This window comes from Elephas maximus, chromosome 2, assembly GCF_024166365.1.
Source record: "Elephas maximus indicus isolate mEleMax1 chromosome 2, mEleMax1 primary haplotype, whole genome shotgun sequence".
NCBI classification, from domain to species: Eukaryota; Metazoa; Chordata; class Mammalia; order Proboscidea; family Elephantidae; genus Elephas; species Elephas maximus.
Window position 1 is genome coordinate 111,254,175 of NC_064820.1, and position 19,952 is coordinate 111,274,126.

The 19,952-nt window shown below is 35.5% G+C and overlaps 1 protein-coding gene across 17 annotated transcripts in view; it reads left to right on the forward strand.

The window, feature by feature from the left end:
- The window catches only part of PAM (peptidylglycine alpha-amidating monooxygenase), a 338,929-nt gene that overhangs the window by 262,400 nt on the left and 56,577 nt on the right, over positions 1 to 19,952 (forward strand). For all 17 annotated transcript variants that reach the window (XM_049871501.1, XM_049871531.1, XM_049871520.1 and 14 more), the window contains 2 exons: positions 10,529 to 10,713; positions 11,972 to 12,043. In XM_049871501.1, the coding sequence (XP_049727458.1) occupies positions 10,529 to 10,713; positions 11,972 to 12,043 (257 nt within the window). The remainder of the gene's footprint in view (positions 1 to 10,528; positions 10,714 to 11,971; positions 12,044 to 19,952) is intronic.

Consider the following 19,952-nt stretch of genomic DNA (forward strand, 5'->3'; position numbering starts at 1 on the left):
CTTGACTGTTTAATCTCTTTTATATCTCAAAAGAGATTGTCTTAAGATAAAGCCTATACTAATCCTGTCTAATTAACATAACAAAGAGAATCCATTCCCAAATGAGATGATAACCACAGGCATAGAGGCTAGGGTTTACAACACATATTCTGGAGAGACACAATTCAATCCACCTTTTTGCCCCGTCCCCCAAAATTCATGTCTTTGCCACATGCAAAACACATTCGCCCCATCACATCACCCTAAAAGTCTTAAAAGCACTCCAAGTTCAAAATCTCATCTCGTGAATCATCTAAATCATATATGGGTGAGACTTTAGGCATATTCAATCCTGGGGCAAACTTTCTGTTCATGTGTGAACCTGTGAAATCTAGAATACAAGTTATTGGCTTCCAGAGTACAATGGTATAACAAGCACAAGGTAGACATTTCCATTATAAACGGGAGAAATTGGAGGGAAAGAAGGGATAAGGGGCACTAAGCAAATCCAAAACACAGAACAATTTACATTACCTCTCAAGGCCTGAAAACAGCCCTTTGTTCTCTGAGACCACCTAGGCAGTGGTGTTGCCCTCCAGCCTCTGGGCGTTGACCACTGTCTCTGGATTCTGGGTGGAGGCCCCTTGGCCCTCGGCTTTTTTCAGCTCTGCCTTCTAAGCCCACAGAGATGGCAACTCTGCTCCTTCAGCTTTGTGCTGTCACATTCTGAGTGATGTCCATCTGAGTAATGACCTCAGCCCCTACAGGCCCTGTTCTTCTGCCCCTTGGCCATGGCAGCCCTGCCCCCTCAGCTTTGGGTGGTGGCTCCATCTCCCTGGCACGCCTTAATGGCAGTCCCATACTCAGGAGCCAAGTTGGTGAAGATCTGACTCTTTGAACCCTAGAATTCTCTAGCCCCACCCTTTGAGATCCAGGAGACTTCAGCCCACCCTTGAAATGGAGAAAGCTGTGTATGCTTCCTGTGCTCCTTCCAACAGTTCTGCTGATCTCTGAGCTGCTTCAGGGATAGTCCTTTTCTTGGAGGACGACAGATGTAGCTCTTTTGGCCTGTTGCCTGCCTGTAGAATTCCAAGAGGCAGTTGATGTTTCTCCCTTTTGGTCTTTCTCTGTCCCCTTAGGTCCAAGCTGATGGATTTTCTGCTGTGGTAGTTGATTAGATCTATCAGTCACAGGCTTAATCTCTTTGACAAAAGATTGTGTGACCAGGTCCTTGGTGAACATTCTAGGACACATATCCTTAGTTTGTACAACGGAATTTTCCAAATCTTTAAGCTGTTTTCATTTTGTAAAGTTCGTTTTTAAGTCTGTTTCTCTCCTCTTGCATTTTACTATGAGTGGCAAGGAAAAACCATGTGGCCCCATTAATATCTTGCTTCCAAATCTCCTCAGCCAGGTATCCAGTTGCATTGTTTACAAGATTGATCTTCCACTAAACATTTGAACATGATTCAGACAAGTTCCTTGCTACTGCATAAAAACATCGCCCTTCCTCCGTTGTCCAGTCATATGTTCATTGTTTTCTTTTCAAGCCTCGCCAGAAGCACATTTTTAACATCCACATTTCTGATGACATTCTGTTACTGGCTCCATGTGTATTCTCTGACATGTAGACACTTTTTCTATAGCTGTCCTCACTTCCTTCTGAGCCCTCATCAGACTTGCCTTTGATGTCCATATTTCTACACACAGTCTTTTCAAGGCTATCTAGCCTTTTACTGTTAAACTAACAAAAAAATCAAAAACCCGTTGCCGTCAAGTTGATTCCGACTCATGATGATACAATAGGACAGAGAAGAACTGCCACGTAGGGTTTCCAGGGAGCTGCTGGTAGATTCAAACTGCCGACCTTTAGGCACCTTAAAACTCTTCCAGCCTCTACCCATTACCCAATTCCAAAACCTGTTTTAGAGCAGCACCCCCCACTTCTCAGTACAAAATTTTGTCTTAGTTATCTAGTGGTACTATAACAGAAGCACTACAAGTGGGTGACTTTAACAAACAGAAATTTATTTTCTCACACTTTAGGAGTCTAGAAGTCCAAATTCAGGGTGCTGGTTTAAGGGGAAGGCTTTCTGTCTCTCTCGGCTCTGGCAGAAGGTCTTTGTCTCTTCTGGGTTCCGCTCCTGGATGATCTTCAGGTGGCTTGGCATCTCTCTGCAGCTCTGCCTGCTAGCTTGCTTGTTTGATCTCTTTTATATCTCAAAGGAAACTGACTCAAGATACACCCTACAGTACTCCTGCTTCATTAACATAACAAAGACAGTCCATTCCTAAGTGGGGTTATAACCACAAGCATAGAGGCTAGGATTTACAACACCTACTTTTGGGGGACACAGTTCAATCCATAACATTTAACTAAATAAAAACTGGACAGTAAAGTGTTTTTTCATGCTTTTCGTTAGGAAGAATTAAGAAGCCTCCTTTCCATGTTAAACTGGTTTATAAAATATTTATTCATGCCACCTGGAAGCTAGAGTTTTAAATCATTTATCTCCTGACCAAAGAGAAGTTACAGAAGGTAGGCATCTGAAAATATACATTAGATACACTAAAGATGGTTCTTCATAACGACACTAACTGTTGTCAGAGGAAAGGGAAACTACTGGTGTAAGTAAACAAACAAACAAAAAATAGCATTTGATCTAATGGAATAGGATTCTTGATGTTACTCTGAAAGTGTGTTTTATTAATAAGCATCAATTTTAAGGCTATTGATGGAAAAAATAGAAAAAATTATCAATTTATATTAAATAAGTCTCTAACAGCATTGCTTTTGGATGAATTTGATAAATTTGGGAAAGGGACTTGATTGAGGTAAGCAATAAAATTACTAAGTTACAGGAAATGAGAATGGGAAGAAAATGCTTGACAGAGTAGATATAATTAGATGTGAAGGAAAGAATCTTTGACTTCTTAACAGTCTTTAAATATGGGAAGTAATATGATTCAGAGCCTATTGATTAACTTTGCTCTGTTTTATGTTATTGTAGAGTCATAGAAACTTTACTTAAATGCCGTTGGATTATTTATATTAACCTTTGACGTAGGTAAATCAGCAAAGTAGCCAAGTGTCGAATAAGTAGAATTTTTTTACGTAGAAGTCTCTTCACAGTTTTAGGCAACTTATAACTTTAGCCAAATTCTGCCCTTTGAGTTTTTTCTGTGAAGCAATTTCAACCATAGAAATTAATGACTTGTTTTAGTACCAGGATGAGAGATGAAAGTGATCCCTGGAGGCCTCTTTCAGTTTCACGAGTCCAGAATAATTCTAGTCTGTTTAAAAATGTGCGTTTGCTTTAAAATAATAATACCCTAAAAGGACTACACTAGTCTGTCCTTTTGTAAATCTCATGGGGGCTAAAGGAAATGCCATTTTGTAATACAAATGAAATAGAAAGAAATAATAGGAAATTTAAGTTACTGGGCAAGTCTATATTCTGCTGAACATAAGTTGGTGTGAGTAGGCACCGACTCAATGGCACCTAACAAAACAACAACATAGCCTGAATACTTAATTTACACAACAGAAGCATTTTTTTCCTCAGTGAAATGACAGACTAATAAAACAAGTTTGAATAAGTTTAAATATGAAGAATAATCCTCACACTAATGCATAGTATTTCTGTAGCATTTAATATACTTCATAGTTTTAGAAACATTAACAGCAGCCTTAGATCTCTGTTTTGTAAAGTAATGAGTATCACCTCCATAGGGTACTGTAAGATCAACTGAGAATGTGAACAGTAAAAGCAAGTATTTTATGATGTCTATTAAATTAAGTGTTATTCTGCAAATCTCCTGTCCCTCTTTTCTCTTCTCACCTAGCCCTCAACCCCCACACAAAAACTTGCACTCCCACTGGGAAAAGGCGTGAGCCTCAAATCTGAAACAGACTTAGATACAAATCACTCTTATCCAAGGGTCTTCTGGAGCCAAGAGGAAACCCCCTTGATATTCTAGAAGTCTGATATACTGGGAGAACCATTGGCGTCAAGTTTTAAACCTTCTTGTACTGCAGTCTCCTGGAGACTAGGTTTTACCAGAACATTTTGTTAACAGTAGCCTACAAAGGAGATGTTCAGTTGAATGATTTTTCTGCCCAAACCGAGCTTAGTCCTGTATTAAGTTGGAAATTTTAGAAGGAAAGGAGAAACCCTTGTTTGAGTAGAACAATCATGGTTAACTAATAAAAAGCACTTAAAAAAAAAAATAGGTACTGATTTTCTTGTACCAGGGATTCATCTCAAAATACAACATTAAAAAATAGGTAGTTTTAAGACAAGAAATATGAATAAATATACTTAATGGTAAAAGATTTTTATCCAGACGTATTTCTTTTTAAATAGATCAGTGCAACTTTGTCATAATATGCTATTTAATGTATCTTTATTGAATATGCTATTTAATGTATCTTAGACAAAGTCGCATCATTGTATAAAGTGACAACAGTACTAATTAATCTATGAAGAAGCAATATTTTGTGCCTGTCTGCATTAAATATTTTACATTCAACATGACAGTCCTCTAAATTCATTTCAAATGTTTAGCCAAGTTTAAGCAACACAAAAAAAATGAATTAAGTCAGCCAAGTAAGCTTATTAAGTCAGCTAATTAGCCTAAAAGCTTATATGCTAAAATTTAAAATTAATTCTTAGGAATAAAAAAAAAAATAGGAATAGGTAGATAATATTTACCTATTTCATTAATTTTATCGGTCATATTTTTCATTTGGAATGAGTCATTTCATGTGCATGTGAGAATATCTAAAAAATATTCATAGATACTGGGCACAGAACTGTAATCTGCATTTTAAAGTGTATTACGTACAAAGGTAATATTGTCAATAATAAGCCTTTAATGCGTAAGTTTAAAAGCACCGTGAAATATCTTAAGAAACAAAAGTTTTGTAACACCTTCTTTGAAGTTTTCACATTTCTTTCCAAAATTAGTATCACCCATCAGTGGTTATTTCCAAGCCCAGCATCTGTGGACAGTAATGCGCAGGGTGTGGGAGTGGGGGCCTCATCAAAGGAAGCAGAGTATCTCTATCTGAGACACAGTCATGGTATACAACAGTATTTGGATTTATAGAAATGATACATGTTTAGAATACTTGGTACTTAAATCTCTATGTGTCTTTATAATATCAGGTAATATATTTTTATAAGTATTTTTCAAAAATGCCACAGATACATTGGGTACTTAAAATTGACCAAACTCATTGTTCACGAGCATGTGGTATATTAGTACTAACATATGCCAGAATAAATCATAAAGCTATATTAAGCTAGATTATTCATTCTTTCTTCATTCAGCAAATATTTGTTGAGGGCTTATTCTTTTCATGCTTACCATACTTTGTCAGATTAGAGGAGCCCTGACAACGCAGTGGTTAAGCTCTCAGTTTGTAACTGAAAGCTAGGTGGTTCGAAACCACCAGCTGCTCCACAGGAGGAAGATGTGACAATCTGCTTCCATAAAAATTACAGCTTTGGAAACCCTATGGGGCAGTTCTACTCTGTCCTATAGGGTTGCTGTGAGTCAGAATTGACTAGAAGCCATCAGGTTTTTGTTTGGTTTACATTACCAAAACCAATTGCCAGTGAGTTGAGAAAGTTATCACATAAGCACTTCTTTATGCCAGAGGATGTAATAAATGCATTACTGCAGTTTTGGAACGTAGATGGTGCCATCAGTCACCCAGTCTTTATCAGGATGAATCAGTGCCTGGAGAAGGACATCATGCTTGGTAAAGTAGAGGGCCAGCGAAAAAGAGGAAGACTGTCAGCAAGATGGATTGACACAGTAGCTGCAACAATGGGCTCAAGCATAGCAATATTTGTGAGGATGAAACAGGACCGGGCAGTGTTTCGTTCTGTTGTGCATAGGGTCGCTGTGAGTTGGAAATGACTCGAAGGCACCTAACATCAACAACAACCAGTTATCACTTTGGGAATCACTCTGGGGTGGGGAATATTTACAGGGCCATTCCAGGGAGCCAGGGCAGACTTGTGAAAACAAACGCCCTAACTGCTCTTTTATGCTAATAATCATTCAGATGCCCTGGTCCTGTTATGCTTATGCTAATCTCCAGGACAAATTAAAGTAGTGTCAAAACCCTCTCTTAGGAATACAGAAAGCAGTTTGTCCAGTTTAAAGAAAGGTTTCTTTTTTGTGGGGAAGGAGGTGGTGAAGATAAATGATTGTGGAATAAAATAGGCAAACTTGTGATACTGTGATGCGGATACTAAGGATGACTTGAGTCTTGACATTTTTAGAATATGATAGTTTCTGTGTCGGAAGGAACTCAGTTACCTTGACAACAAATCCAATTATAGACGGGAAGGAATGAATTTTGACTTTTTTTTTTTTTTCCCAAATCTTCTAATGACATTTTCCTCTAGATGGCAAATAATCTTAAATTATTTGATCCACTCGATTTTGTATTTTGGAATTGGTACCCTGAATGAGAGGGACTCTGGTGGTACAGTAGTTAAATGCTTGGCTACTAACTCAGCAGCTCAGACCCACCAGCGGCTCCACAGGAGAAAGATGTGGCAGCCTGGCTCAGTAAAGATTACAGCTTTGGAAACACTGTGGGTCACTTCTGTTCTGTCCCATAGGGTCACTAGGAGTTGGAATCGACTGAACAGCAACTTTTTTTTTTGTGATCCTGAATGAACTGTATTGATGAGCTAATTACAATGTTTCAAAAACCACGTGTTTAAACAAAGATGGACGCCTACCTATATAAAACCCCAAAACCAAACCCATTGCCGTCAAGCCAATTGTATAAAATTAACATTTTATATATATAATGTATAAGAATGACTGAATTAGTGTATGGTGAGTGTGTGTATGCCTGTATGTGTGCACGCATATATATAAAATCTTTCTCAAATGCTAATTCAGTGCATGGCAAGATAATTCACTTTTGAGTGAAATAACATGCAACATTAGCTTATATTTTTATTTTCTCTAATTAAAATAATAAAATTTTGATCATAAATATAAAAGACAAAGTCATTTTTAAAAGTTACTGATTTCCCTTTATTTGCTATAATTAACTGTGCATTTTTCAAACATGTAATCTTATAATCTGTCTTGCTATGCAGTATTTCTAAGATAGTAAGCTGTTGTGTTGCCTTTGTCTCAAGTTTTAGTACAAAAGTGATTCCAAATGTTTGCTATTTCTTATTTCATATTCTTCCCCACTATGCTTGTTTTTCCTGCAATTTCCTTTTCTTTTAACTGTCACTCACTGCTTTGGTGGTTATAGAATAACTTTTATTCAGTAGGAATAATTTCTTGTCCTGATCATTTTATGGGTTAATTATTCCGCTTAACACACATTTCACAGTTTTGTTCCTTTCTCCCAGATAATTTTTATTTATCTGAAATAAATCCTTTTTACTTTTAGTACAACTTCCTTTCAAATACATATTAAAACAAGGCCTTCAAATATCCATGTAACAAGAAAGCACCAAAAATTTTATTTGGGGGAATATGTGTTAACAAAATGTTGTATTTAATTATTTTGAAGCTTTGTGACATTGTTTCTCAAATTCCTAATAGATATTTTGTGAAATTTAAACTATATGTTTATGTGGATGGATGGATGGGTAGATGGATGGATAGGTAGACGGAATGATGGATGGATGGATGGATGGATGGATGGATGGATGGATGGATGGATGGATGGATGGATGGATGGATGGATGGATGGATAGAAAGGGAGAGAGGGAGGGGAGCATTATATAAATAGACATTAGATATATCTGTTCTTATTTAAACGTGGTATAAATCATTTCTGTAGATATATCTATGTACATATCTATGTGTATACCTTTAGTTCTTTATAACTATACTATACATAAATATTGTATTATGATTGGTGTTACCTAAAAATATTAATAAGTTTTTACCTATGTTTACAGACTATTTATTTATAATGGAGAAATGCTTTTGATTTGTTATTCCTAGACAATGCTAGGATTATATTTCAACCAATGTAACAGTAATTCATAAGAATCATGGTACAACTTCTCTTAAATTATATCATAGGATGTGCAGTAAGTCAAAGGAGCCTGATTAGATTCATTTGGCAGTTGGCTGCCCACTGTATCTCCCCCATAGAGTGTCATGAGCACACTGTGTATTACTCTGAGGACTCCTGAAGTACAAAATCTTGTTTAATTTGTGTAAACAAACATTTCCGTATTGGGTTGCAGAACAACTTTTTCTCAAGTTATTTATAAGCATTTCAAGGATCAAAGTTCCATGGTATACCAAAAACACAATAAAATATTTATATATATAAAATTCCATTGTAAAAGTTTTAGAAATGGTACTTTAGAAGAAAATTGGGAGAAGTGAAATAATTCTAGAACTCCCTCTGTATATATTTTATAAACATAGTAAGAATTCACAGAAAAAAATACTTCTATTTATGTAACAGAGGACACGCCGGCTCAGAGAACCAACAACATGTAGACCAGAAGTTATAGTTACTGTTGTTTTGTCCTTTAATGATAAGGAAAGATACCAGAATGCTGGTTCTATTACATATGCTACTGGGTATGTGTATATGTCCCTTGGTCAAAGAAGCATGGACATGATATTCCCAAACAGATAAAATATGGGATCTACCATCCATGGATTAGTTACAGGTTTTGTGGATTTTTATATGATCCCTGGAATTTATTAAAGTTTTTGTCATTAATTTGAGAAGCTTGCATGATTATTTTGCTTTCTTTTTCTGCAAGATGATTCAAGGTTTTCTGAACTGGAGTCACATCTTAAATTGCTTTTGCCTCCTTGTTCCCTCTCAGTCTATGCATGCTTTCTCATTCTGAATAGAGTAAACCCCCAAAAACCAAACCCACTGCTGTCGAGTTGATTCCGACTCATAGCGACCCTATAGGACAGAGTAGAACTGCCCGATAGAGTTTCCAAGGAGCGCCTGGTGATTTTGAACTGCCGACCTCTTGGTTAGCAGCTGTAGCACTTAACCAGTATGCCACCAGGGTTTCCTCTGAACAGACTGGGGAAGGATAATAGGGTGTGAAGCTCTGGCCTATTTTGGTGATAATCATTCCTTTTATAACACAGAATTTTTTTGACCAACACCAAGACTGTTAAAATGTAATTCTTAGAAATAGTGTTTTGACACCACAAAGATATGTGTAGTGAACAGGTGTGTGTTAGGGGTTGCGCTTCACTATTTGCTTATATTTCACAGGAGAGGCAGTTACACAGACAGGTATATCAGATTCAGGGAGCGAGAAGCCAAATGATTCTTTTAAAACATACACAGCTTTCCATGGCAGTGGCTCATTCCTGTGGTCTCTCAGGGGCTCTACATTTTCAAAGCTTAGAGAAACCAAATCCCTGTTTGGAAAAGATTTTTATTTTTTTTCTTGCTGATGTCATTACTGTTGCTATGGTGAACAAGTGAATGTTGCGTGACACTGCTGGAAAAGTCAACACTGACGCTTTTCTGTACAGCAAATAGTCCACCTCATAGCTTGTTTTTTATTAGCGTAGGATGGCTAAAAAATGTCCACACTAATACTAAGAAGGAAATGTTCCTTTGCCCAGGCCATTTTGGTATATACAAGTTTCCTGAAGGTATACCTAACCAACTCCTTCCTATTAATAGTAAAAAAGAGAATGAAATAATACTCCCTGTGAACTGAGGAAGAAGAAAACATGGTTTGTCAACTCTTAGAGATTATTTATATTATTTGGATTCTTTTTTTTTTTTTCTTGGAAATGTGCATTTCACTGTTTTAAAATCTCTTTTTATCACTGAGTCATTCAGTTGTACAGCACTTCTCCATTCATATCCGAGCCCTTGGAAGAGATTAGTGCTGATTTCATTTTGTATCATTCCCGAGGCATTCTTTTCTCCCCAGCTGTAGGTGTCCGGTTGCCAAGTCAGATATCAGGGATACACTTAGGATGTTTTAGCATCAGCATACAATTCTAGGTTCATCTGACCATGAGGAAGGGGACAATTAACAAAAACAAGGCTCCAGACTCTCCTTGTTAAGTAAAAAAAAGCCATTTTTAAAGACTTGTGAGTAATATATGATATGTCTGTTGAAGTATTCTGAATTTTATTGTTATTAAGTAAATAATTTAGATTTTCCATGAGAAAAGTACTTTGCCCAATATATGAGTTTTAGCAAATGGAGAAGAACTAAGGAATAAAAGAATTTAGAAAAGAAAAGAAAATATCTCTTAGCTATTTAAAAATGCCCATCTCTGGTATTTGGTGGTATCCATGCTGCAGACTGGTACTCCATTATTAAATGGAAATATGCCTGTCTTTGGTGATATGCTTTGAATGTTGCAATCTCTGGTGGGTTTTAATGGAAGCTGTAAAATAAATGCCCATTTCCATCTTTGAATTCACTGCTGATGTTTTTACTGGTTGCATTTTCTTGCATTAAGAACATGTTTTATGTGAATATGGCTGATACGTTGTGTTTCCTTTTTTTTTCTTTTCTTTTTTTGCCTGCAGTGGCACATCTACTGATGAAATGTGCAACTTATACGTTATGTATTACATGGAAGCCAAGCATGCAGTTTCATTTATGACCTGTACACAGAATGTAGTCCCAGACGTGTTCAGAACCATACCACCAGAGGCCAATATTCCAATTCCTGTGAAGTCTGATATGGTTATGATGCATGGCCATCACAAAGGTAAAACTGGTGTTTAATTTAAAGTAGCGTATCATTTTGTATTTCATATTTACTTATGTATTTTACTTGACTATGTGATTAATATTTCAAATCATCTGTATTCCTTTCTTCTCTCAAGCAATCCCATGTACACACATACTTTCATTCCCTTTTTCCTCTTTTTCATATCCTGTCTTCCCATTCTGGTCTACTCCCATTGAAACAGTGAACGAGAAAAATTTCTGTCAGTGATGAAAAGGATTAGTTTTGGGACCAACCCCATAAATGTAGACCTTTCTTCATTTAATTCATGTTTTCAGGTTTCTCCATCTCATTCTTCCCATAACTGGTAATGACCTATGCAGTTTATGAATTTATGCACCGTGTTCTAGAGAGTGTTACAATTGATAATGGAAATGGAATCATTTCCAGCCATACCTTAAATTATCTGTTTAAGGGGCCTCTTCAAGCAAAGAACAATTCTTGATTTGTGAGTCATTTCTAGTCTTGGCCTTTTTGGTCTCACTCTCAAAATTGTTCTTTAACTTACCGTTCATCTACAAAATGGTCTTACTGACTGTCTTTCTTTAGTTTAAAGTTGCAAAACCCACCCCTTGTTTTATTGAATAAAATATGCTGGGACTTTGCTGATTTTTACAAGTCCAATCTTAAAATGCCAGAGAAGCCTCTTATTTCTTGCCAGTGGAGGTTTTATAAGAGAAGTTAGCATAGCAATCAGATCATTTATTAGGAATAATAAATAAATTTATAGAATGTGTCTTAAAATGTTCTTAAAATATCCTTAAATATTGCTAAGTTCAGTTAAAAAATAAATATCAGCTAAAAAATAAATATCAACAGTTCATGCATTTTTAAAAATTATATATGTATATTATATTTATATACATATATATTTATATGTATATATATATTCTGGAGCCCTGGTGGTGCAGTGGTTAAGAGGTCCGCAGTTCAGATCCACCAGATGCTTCTTGGAAACCCTATGGGGGCATTTCTGCTCTGTTCTGTCAACTCGACGGCAATGAGCATATATATATTACTCAAAGGGTAGTTGACCTAGTTATTAAGTCCGAAGTCTGGTAATTGGTATGTGTGTGTGCATTAGAGTATTGTAGCATATAAATTCTTGAAACTGTTGTTTTTATGAAACACAAGATCCTGAATAATATTTTTACATTGATGGCATTTTTCCAGTAAGGTACTTAAAGTGTGCAACATATACTGCAAATTTATTCTCAGCTTCTTTGATCCTTTACAGAAACAGAGAACAAAGATAAGCCTTCTTTGCTACAGCAACCAAAACGGGAAGAGGAGGAAGTATTAGACCAGGGTATGTACGCGATTTCTGTAACTAGGCCTATAAAATTATTCATTTTCCAAACAGGCAACCAAGTCGTAAAGTTATTGAGATATTTTAGGTCTGTCTTTATCAGTTCCCAACACTGAATTGCTATAGTCTTATATAATGCATAATTCATAAGGAAATGGTCAATTATTGTACTTCGTCCTTGAGAGTAAAATTCATTAGTGTAAAATAATTCCTTTAGATTTTTTTAGTTCCTTTAATGTTGTAATTTTTATGTACAAAAAAGTATAAATACAATCGTTAGAAACTTTCAGTGGTTTTTGAAATCTAATGACCTTTACCATTTAATTTTTTTATGTTTGTATGGTTTGTTCATTAACTATATTTGAAGTTCAAGAAAAAAGAAATTAAGAATTAAACCTCCGTAAGTCATTCTTCTCTGTCTTCAGCAAGGTAGGAGGGATTATTGTCCTGTGCATTTGTGGGTTTATATTAAGCTGCCATCTGATGAATTAAGAAAGCATCATTCTTACTCTGTTCTATTTATTTGAAGTGGTAATGTTTGATGCTTATATTTCATATATTGCATGTACTAGTACTGAAAAATTACTCTCCTGAATCTTGGTTTCTTGCCTGTTGTTTGGAGGATGGTACTTTGTGTTAGGTGTTTGGGTATGTGATCTTATTAAATCCTTTTTCACTTAGATATGATACATTTTAAACCATTTTAATGTTAATGCAGATACATTTCTACTGACCGTATAAAGTATACAGGAAATAGGCAGGACATTTCTGTTAGAAACATATAGAAGTTTCAGATTCTTTGGACATTGTAAACTGCTATTGGGATTCTCCAGTATATCTCGTATTAGGTTAGGTCAAAGATGCCACTCTTGCACTAATAGTTTTTTGCAAAATTAAAGAATTCACACTTTCAAAAGAGGAAAAATGCACTCTGAGAGAAGAATAAGGTAAACTGTAAAGACTTTTAAATTATAGGGTATGTTCTTAATGTCTCATTCTAACAACATGTCCTTTAAAAAATACAACCCAGCTCAAAGTTGTTTTTATTTTTGTGTTCGGTCAAAACCAGGATGATGATTTACACTAGTTGGTTATTGAATGTGACTTAATAGAGCTTATTTATCAATCCTGTGTTTAGATTGGAAACCCTGGTGGCATAGTGGTTAAGTGCTACGGCTGCTAACCAAACAGGTGGCAGTTCAAATCCACCAGGCGCTCCTTGGAAACTCTATGGGGCAGTTCTACTCTGTCCTATAGGGTTGCTATGAGTTGGAATTGACTCAGCAGCACTGGGTTTGGTTTTTTGGTTTGGTGTATAGATTTGTAAGGAGTAGCACCCTAAATCACAGTATTAACAGTGTTTAATTGTACTGAAATTTCATCAGACATGAAATAAAAATTTTTGACATTGAATTTACTGTTTGGCATGTATGTCTTTGAAATAATTTGACTCATCTTAGGATACATTTCCAAATACCAATATATATATATATATATAATACAGTATGAAATGAGACCACTATTTAGTAGATGCATCTTGTAAAACCGTATGTTTCTATGGAAACTGAGGCTAGACTATGTTTTTCTTTTGAAGTTAGTTGAGTTTATCAAGGGAGACATTGAAACCTCTGAAAGAAGGAAACCCAGAGGTTTTGTTATTGATACTACAAAGCAACTGTAATGTTTAATCTGTTCTTTCCAAATAGTAGGATTTAGAGGGTGTTACATATGGATACAAATCAAATTATTTAAAATAGTTCATATTTTGCCATTCATTTACACTTTCTTTTTTTAATAACATATACATTCAGAAGTTTAAATATACCCAAACCCTTATTGGTGCCAAAAAGAATGCTATAGAGACATACAAGAAATTATTTTTCTGTAGTTTTTGGTTTCCTATACTTATGAATGAAAATAGAGTGATTTCACTTGGGAAAGAAACAAAGCATTATTCAGACTCAATTTTCATTTGCAGAAAACAGGCTGTGATATTCATATGTTGAAATTAATGGTTCCATCCAAATACCACCTCCTAGATTATGTGGAGGACCAAAAGCTGTTCCAATGGCTAGCCATAGCCTGTGTATTATCCTACTGGTCTCTGAGGACCACTGACCTAGAATTTAAGGAGAAATACAGAAATATACCAAGTACCTATTTGTACATATAATTCATTTGATTTACAGATGGTCTCAGTCTATCTCCTTGTAATACATAGGCCACATCTACTCATTACTGAGTGCTTTTTCATATAGATATTTGTTTGCACAAGCATCTATTTGTAGATCTTCCCTGAGGAGTCAAGTCGACCAAGTAGCTAATAGGAAGGCTCTAATTATTCATATCAATTATGTTATATATGCTGATTTTTAAAGCAAGCCCTAAAACTTAACTCTTCACTTTATTGTGGCTTTCTGGCCAAGACAATTTATGTTCAAGTACTTCTGTTTATAGTGATTCTTTTAATATTTTCTCTCCCCAATAAATTAAAGTTCTTATATCACCTCAGTTGAGCTAGCCACAAGTTTTAATGGACACCATCTATGTTGGTCACACAGAAGATGCCAAATCCCCACAGGAAACAGACAGTTGTAGAACAGGAAGGAAAGATAAAGCATCACAGTACAGGTACACAGAGGCAAACACTATGCCAGTTAGTGGCTGAATGATACAGATAGTTCTATCTGGATAATACAAACACTGATTTCTTTTTTCACTTTCTTAGTACATTAGAAAATAGGAAGATTAAGGTCAAGGCTTATTTTTGGAAAGAAGGGACTACCTTTATTAAGTTAGTTTGAAAAAAAGAGAGACAGACAGACAAACAGAGACAATTCTCTTATCCCATAGGCTGAATAAAAAGAAACATAGCTTTACCACAGATCGTCAAGAAGTGGTGGTATCTCCAACCTGGAGAAAAAAAAATCAAAGCAAACCAATGATATTTTAAACATGGGTTTAACATGGGTTTATCTAATCCTCTGTTTCTCAGAGTAAATATTTCCTTTGAAATACCACTAAAATCTCTAGCTATATTTTTTTTTGTCAGAATGTTAATCTTGATTGGAAATTAACTAGAGTTCAAAGGAGCCCTCTGAGTTGTTTGAATCAACGTAGTGTTGTCCCAGCCTCTGCTTACAAACATGCTAACCTACCATGTTATCTTTATCTACATCTGCTGTCTCTATTACAGAGTTTGCAATAAGGTAAATCTTAGACGTATGTGTAATATTTTAACAGTATTTGGATCATAATGTGTGTACAGTTTTGTGTCCTCTATTTTAAACATTATGTCTTGAATGTTTCCTTCAACTAAAAAAATTAATGGAAAGCATGATTTTTAATGGCTGCATAAAAACCAAAACCAAACCCATTGTTGTTGAGTTGATTCTGACTTCTAGTGACTCTATAGGACAGAGTAGAATTGCCCCATAGGGTTTCCGGGGAGCAGCTGGTGGATTCGAACTGCCGACCTTTTGGTTAGCAGCCAAACACATAATATGTGTATATTATTTTCTGTACTGCTTTGGAAATGGCCTATCTGTATATAGGTGAACCTACCTGTGAATGAGTTGGTTATGTCTGCCTGCATGCAGAAAAACACTAATGGATATTTAAACAAAGTACATTGAAGAATTACCTGTATATATAATAAGTATAATAAACTAAATAATAAAATCCAATTAGACAGTGATTCTTAGTGGTAGAAATGAATTCTAGGAGACAGTATGGAATGAGGAGGGTAGTGTTGGGGTTTTCTAGAGCAGACACACACACACACACACATCCTTCACTTATATATTATGGTAGGCAATGTTAAAAATAATCAAAACTCAAAGAAATGAAAACATCAGCTTTTTCTGAACAGTTATTCTGTATGCATATAGGGAGACCATTCTGATTCCCCAAAAATAAACAAATGACTTGAAGTACACCAGTTACAATAAAGCTTATAAAGAGAAGGGAGAAGAATAGAAGATCAACCGTTGATTAAACTTAACATAATTGATTGAACCCTGTCGTCCCCCTTTTACTGAAATCAACTGATATCAGGTCATTAGGTGACCTCTCTGGCCCTCTACCCACCTGCAGCCATGATACCTTTAGAACTTGAAATTTAAGTAAGCCTGGCTTTGAACAGGAAAGAAAAGATTAGCAATTTTGGATGGAAGAAAAGCTGCTGGCGGGATTAACTTTGGGTCAGGAATTATTTTACAATTAATATTTGGTTTAGTGGGAAGAAAAACCTTAAAATTAAATTTTTCTCTTTGACACACTTTACAAAAACTAAAACATGTTTTAAAAGTTCTCATTATGTCTTACACATTATGGTTTCTTATATATGTTTCTTATACTAAATGTACAAACTGAGCTTTCTGTCAGCATTGTTTAATCAAGGAATATGGGCTAAAACAAGAAACTTAGCAACTATACTCTAGCAAGAATTTACACAACTACATCTACCAAAAAAAAAAAAAACCCAAACCCGTTGCCATGGAGTCAGTTCCAACTCATAGTGACCCTATAGGACAGAATAGAACTGCCCCCTAGAGTTTCCAAGGAGCACCTGGTGGATTTGAACTGCCAACCTTTTGGTTAGCAGCTGAGCTTATAACCACCATGCCACCAGGGTTTCCAGTTCTGAATTGTAGTGTTTTCCTCCTTTAAAAGTCAAAGTATATGTATAGCGTTGAAGTTTATGTTAATTATGTTTGGAAGATTCAATATATTTTTAAAAAATCTAGGCAGAATTCAAAGTGAAAATTGACAATACCAGTGTGTCCTTGTTATCGTACATTATGCTCTGGACACAGCATTTCTTTTTTTACAGAAAGAGCCTTTAACATGTTTTATTCAGTTAGCTCCAGACTCTTCTCATTGTAGTCTTTGTGCCCTCATATAATCAATCTTTCTACTCAAAGGTCAGCATGAGCTACTATATTCCCAGGACAGGGAGAATATGATAAAAATACAATTCGTACAGGGAAAACATTCCATGACCCCTGATAAATAAAGGTCTTCAGACACCTTCTGTGAAACAGAATAATTTCACAGTGGTTTTATGCTAACAAAAATGAATTACCATTGGCATGTTTTATCAAATAAGCAGAATCGAGGAAAAAGGTTGCATGTTAAAAAGACAATAGTCTACTGTAAAAACTCGTTATAGTAACAGTTTATAAGCCATTAATGGAAGAATGGAACAAGGCTGAATATAGCTAAAATTTACATTTCTTTGCCATGTTCAGAATAGGACATTTCCTTGACGCTCTAATAAAATATAAATGATTTTATTAGCATCTCCTTGGCTAATTCCAAGCATTCTCAATGTCATTTTGCTCTTTTAAAGAAGATACAATTCTTGTTTATACGCCCATTCACTAAAAATCTATTGGTTTGTTATGATTTATGAGCAGCACACCAGTCTTTATTTATTGAACTCATCTATCAAAAATAATTCTAAATACCCCCCAAGGCTCTGGGAGGCTGACTAGACAGTTGCTTTGAATTGGTTTCCTTAGAATAGACAGAGGTGAATGATCATTTATCACACAGTTGGGCTTTCAGATATAGATCTGTGTGCATGGTAGTTGCAAAAGCCATCATCTCCTAGTTTCTCCTTTTTTTTTATATTTGTCTAATTTGCTTAAAAAAGAAAAAAGCAAAGCCTGCTTCCAAATGTTTTCCAGTCAGGAGTCTTATAAAGGAAAAAAGGTAATAAAGTTGACTTCCTGTTTGATCCTTGAGCTGGTCATCATGTTCATGTGTTTTACTTCTCTGAGGTTAACAGGATTAATGTTCTAGGTTAGTAGTAAGTAAACAGTCAATAAACCAAAATGACTTTTACCAGAAGGGAAAGTCAATTACTACTGAGTCATAAAACAAAATATTAATATATAAAAAGGAATGCTTTTATTTTTCTATTTCTCATATCCCTCACATTAATCAGTTGCATTGCATAGTTCGTAATCTCGCTAGATTGGTTACTTGGCATATTTTATCAGTAGTTAAACTGCTGATGGACATCCTGTTTGCTTCCCATGTACCATGGAAATCACATAGCAATAAGCAATAACTGGAGCTCTTTGTTTTACCAAGGTAATGAAATACTAGTGATTTGTGTGGGAAACGAGAATTTATATTCTGAAGTGTGTTACCAAGAAGTTCTTGATCATTTTAAAAATAAAATTACCTACCTCAATTAAGGTTTTATACCTAAACATATAGGTAATTATTTTCGAATCCAATAATCTTGAAGCGTTTTATTTAATTAAAAAATTAAAAACCTCATAGGGCAATTTTTCAATGTATGTTTCCATCCATTTTAGTTCATTGCCACCATATTCCTGAAAGTCAATCAGAGAAATATCCACGCTGAGACATTTCTGAAAGTAAATCAGAGAAATTTCCAACCTGAGGGTAAGAAATAGTGAGTCGTCTTTGCTAGACAGAAAATTGCCCACTTGAGCTATAAGGTAGCTAATGAGAGAACACAACTTTCAAACTTGGATTTTAATTTGTAGTGTTTTAGGTTCTTGTGTATTGTGCTGCTTTCCTTTTCCCAACGCATTAGCTGCTACTACAGCTGCATTTTCTAAATACCAAACCCAAATACCAAACTCTGCCAAATTACTGAGTACAGAGAGCATTTCTGCATTTCATAAGAATCAAAGTTTAAGGAGGAGATAGGAAGAAATGGGAACTCCTGCATGCTAAGATCATCATGGAATTTTTTTTTTTTTTAATTCCTACTGATGCAGGCACAAGGGGTAACATTTTAACCAAACTTACTTACTCCAGAATCATTTATTGAGTGTAGGCTGTGTGATAGCATTATACTAGTCACTGGGAATATGACAGTGTAAGAAATGAGAGGTTTTTATTTTTATATATAAAATCTTGCCACTTGTCCCTTCCATAGACAATTTAAGTGTACAAAAAAACATTTTTAGAACATCTTATGGAATTTGATCATACATGCCAGTGGTAAGTAAGAACTATTGAGGAGAACAAAAAATTCTACTTTTTCACACCAAAGAAAACGTGTCATCATTCTTTAACCCAGCTTTGTGCATATCACTATGGTATTTATGAATTGACTGGGTATGAGCTTCTTGGGTTTATAATATGGAGCAGACAGGCCAGGATGGGACAGAGAGGAACTTGTTCATATTCTCTCGCTGAGCACCTGAGCTCAGAAGACAGTTACTTTAAAAAGAAGAAAAACTGAGTATTGTAAAATTGACATGTCTGAGGTGAATTCACAGGAAATAATTTATTGGCCAGTACAGTAAAAAGAGGGGAACTTGGATCCAGTATAATGATCAGTTGAGAAGGTAGGTCTCTTGGTCAGGCTGTCTTTTTAGAATCCCAGTTCAACATCATACCAGCTGTGTGACCATGGGGTTGGTACTATACTTTGTTTCCTCATCTGTAAAATGAGAATAATAATACCTATCACATAGATATTAAATGTGTTAAATTTTATAAATCACTCAGCAGAGTGACTGGGTCATGCTAATCTCTCAGAAACATTCACTGCTATTCTTTATTATTATTTGTAGTTTTAATAAACTACTTATATATAACTTATAATATGTTATCTCTGTGAACAATAGGTAAGTTAACCATACATCCTAGTTTTTCCAGGACTGTCCCTGTTTATGCTTACTGTAATTATTAGTAACACCCCTTTCTTTCTCAAAGTGTCCCAGGTTGGGAAATAAATTATATGGTCACCTTAGCAGTGGGCCACAGAATAGAATGAAGAACACTACCCAGAAATACATAGGTTGACAGAGCTGAGGAAGAGGTAGCTATGGGATATAACCCAGGAGTGTCCAAGGTTTTTTTTTTTAACAAGGCAGTTCCTTACAGTTTTTTTCAGTTGCCATCAAGTCGACTC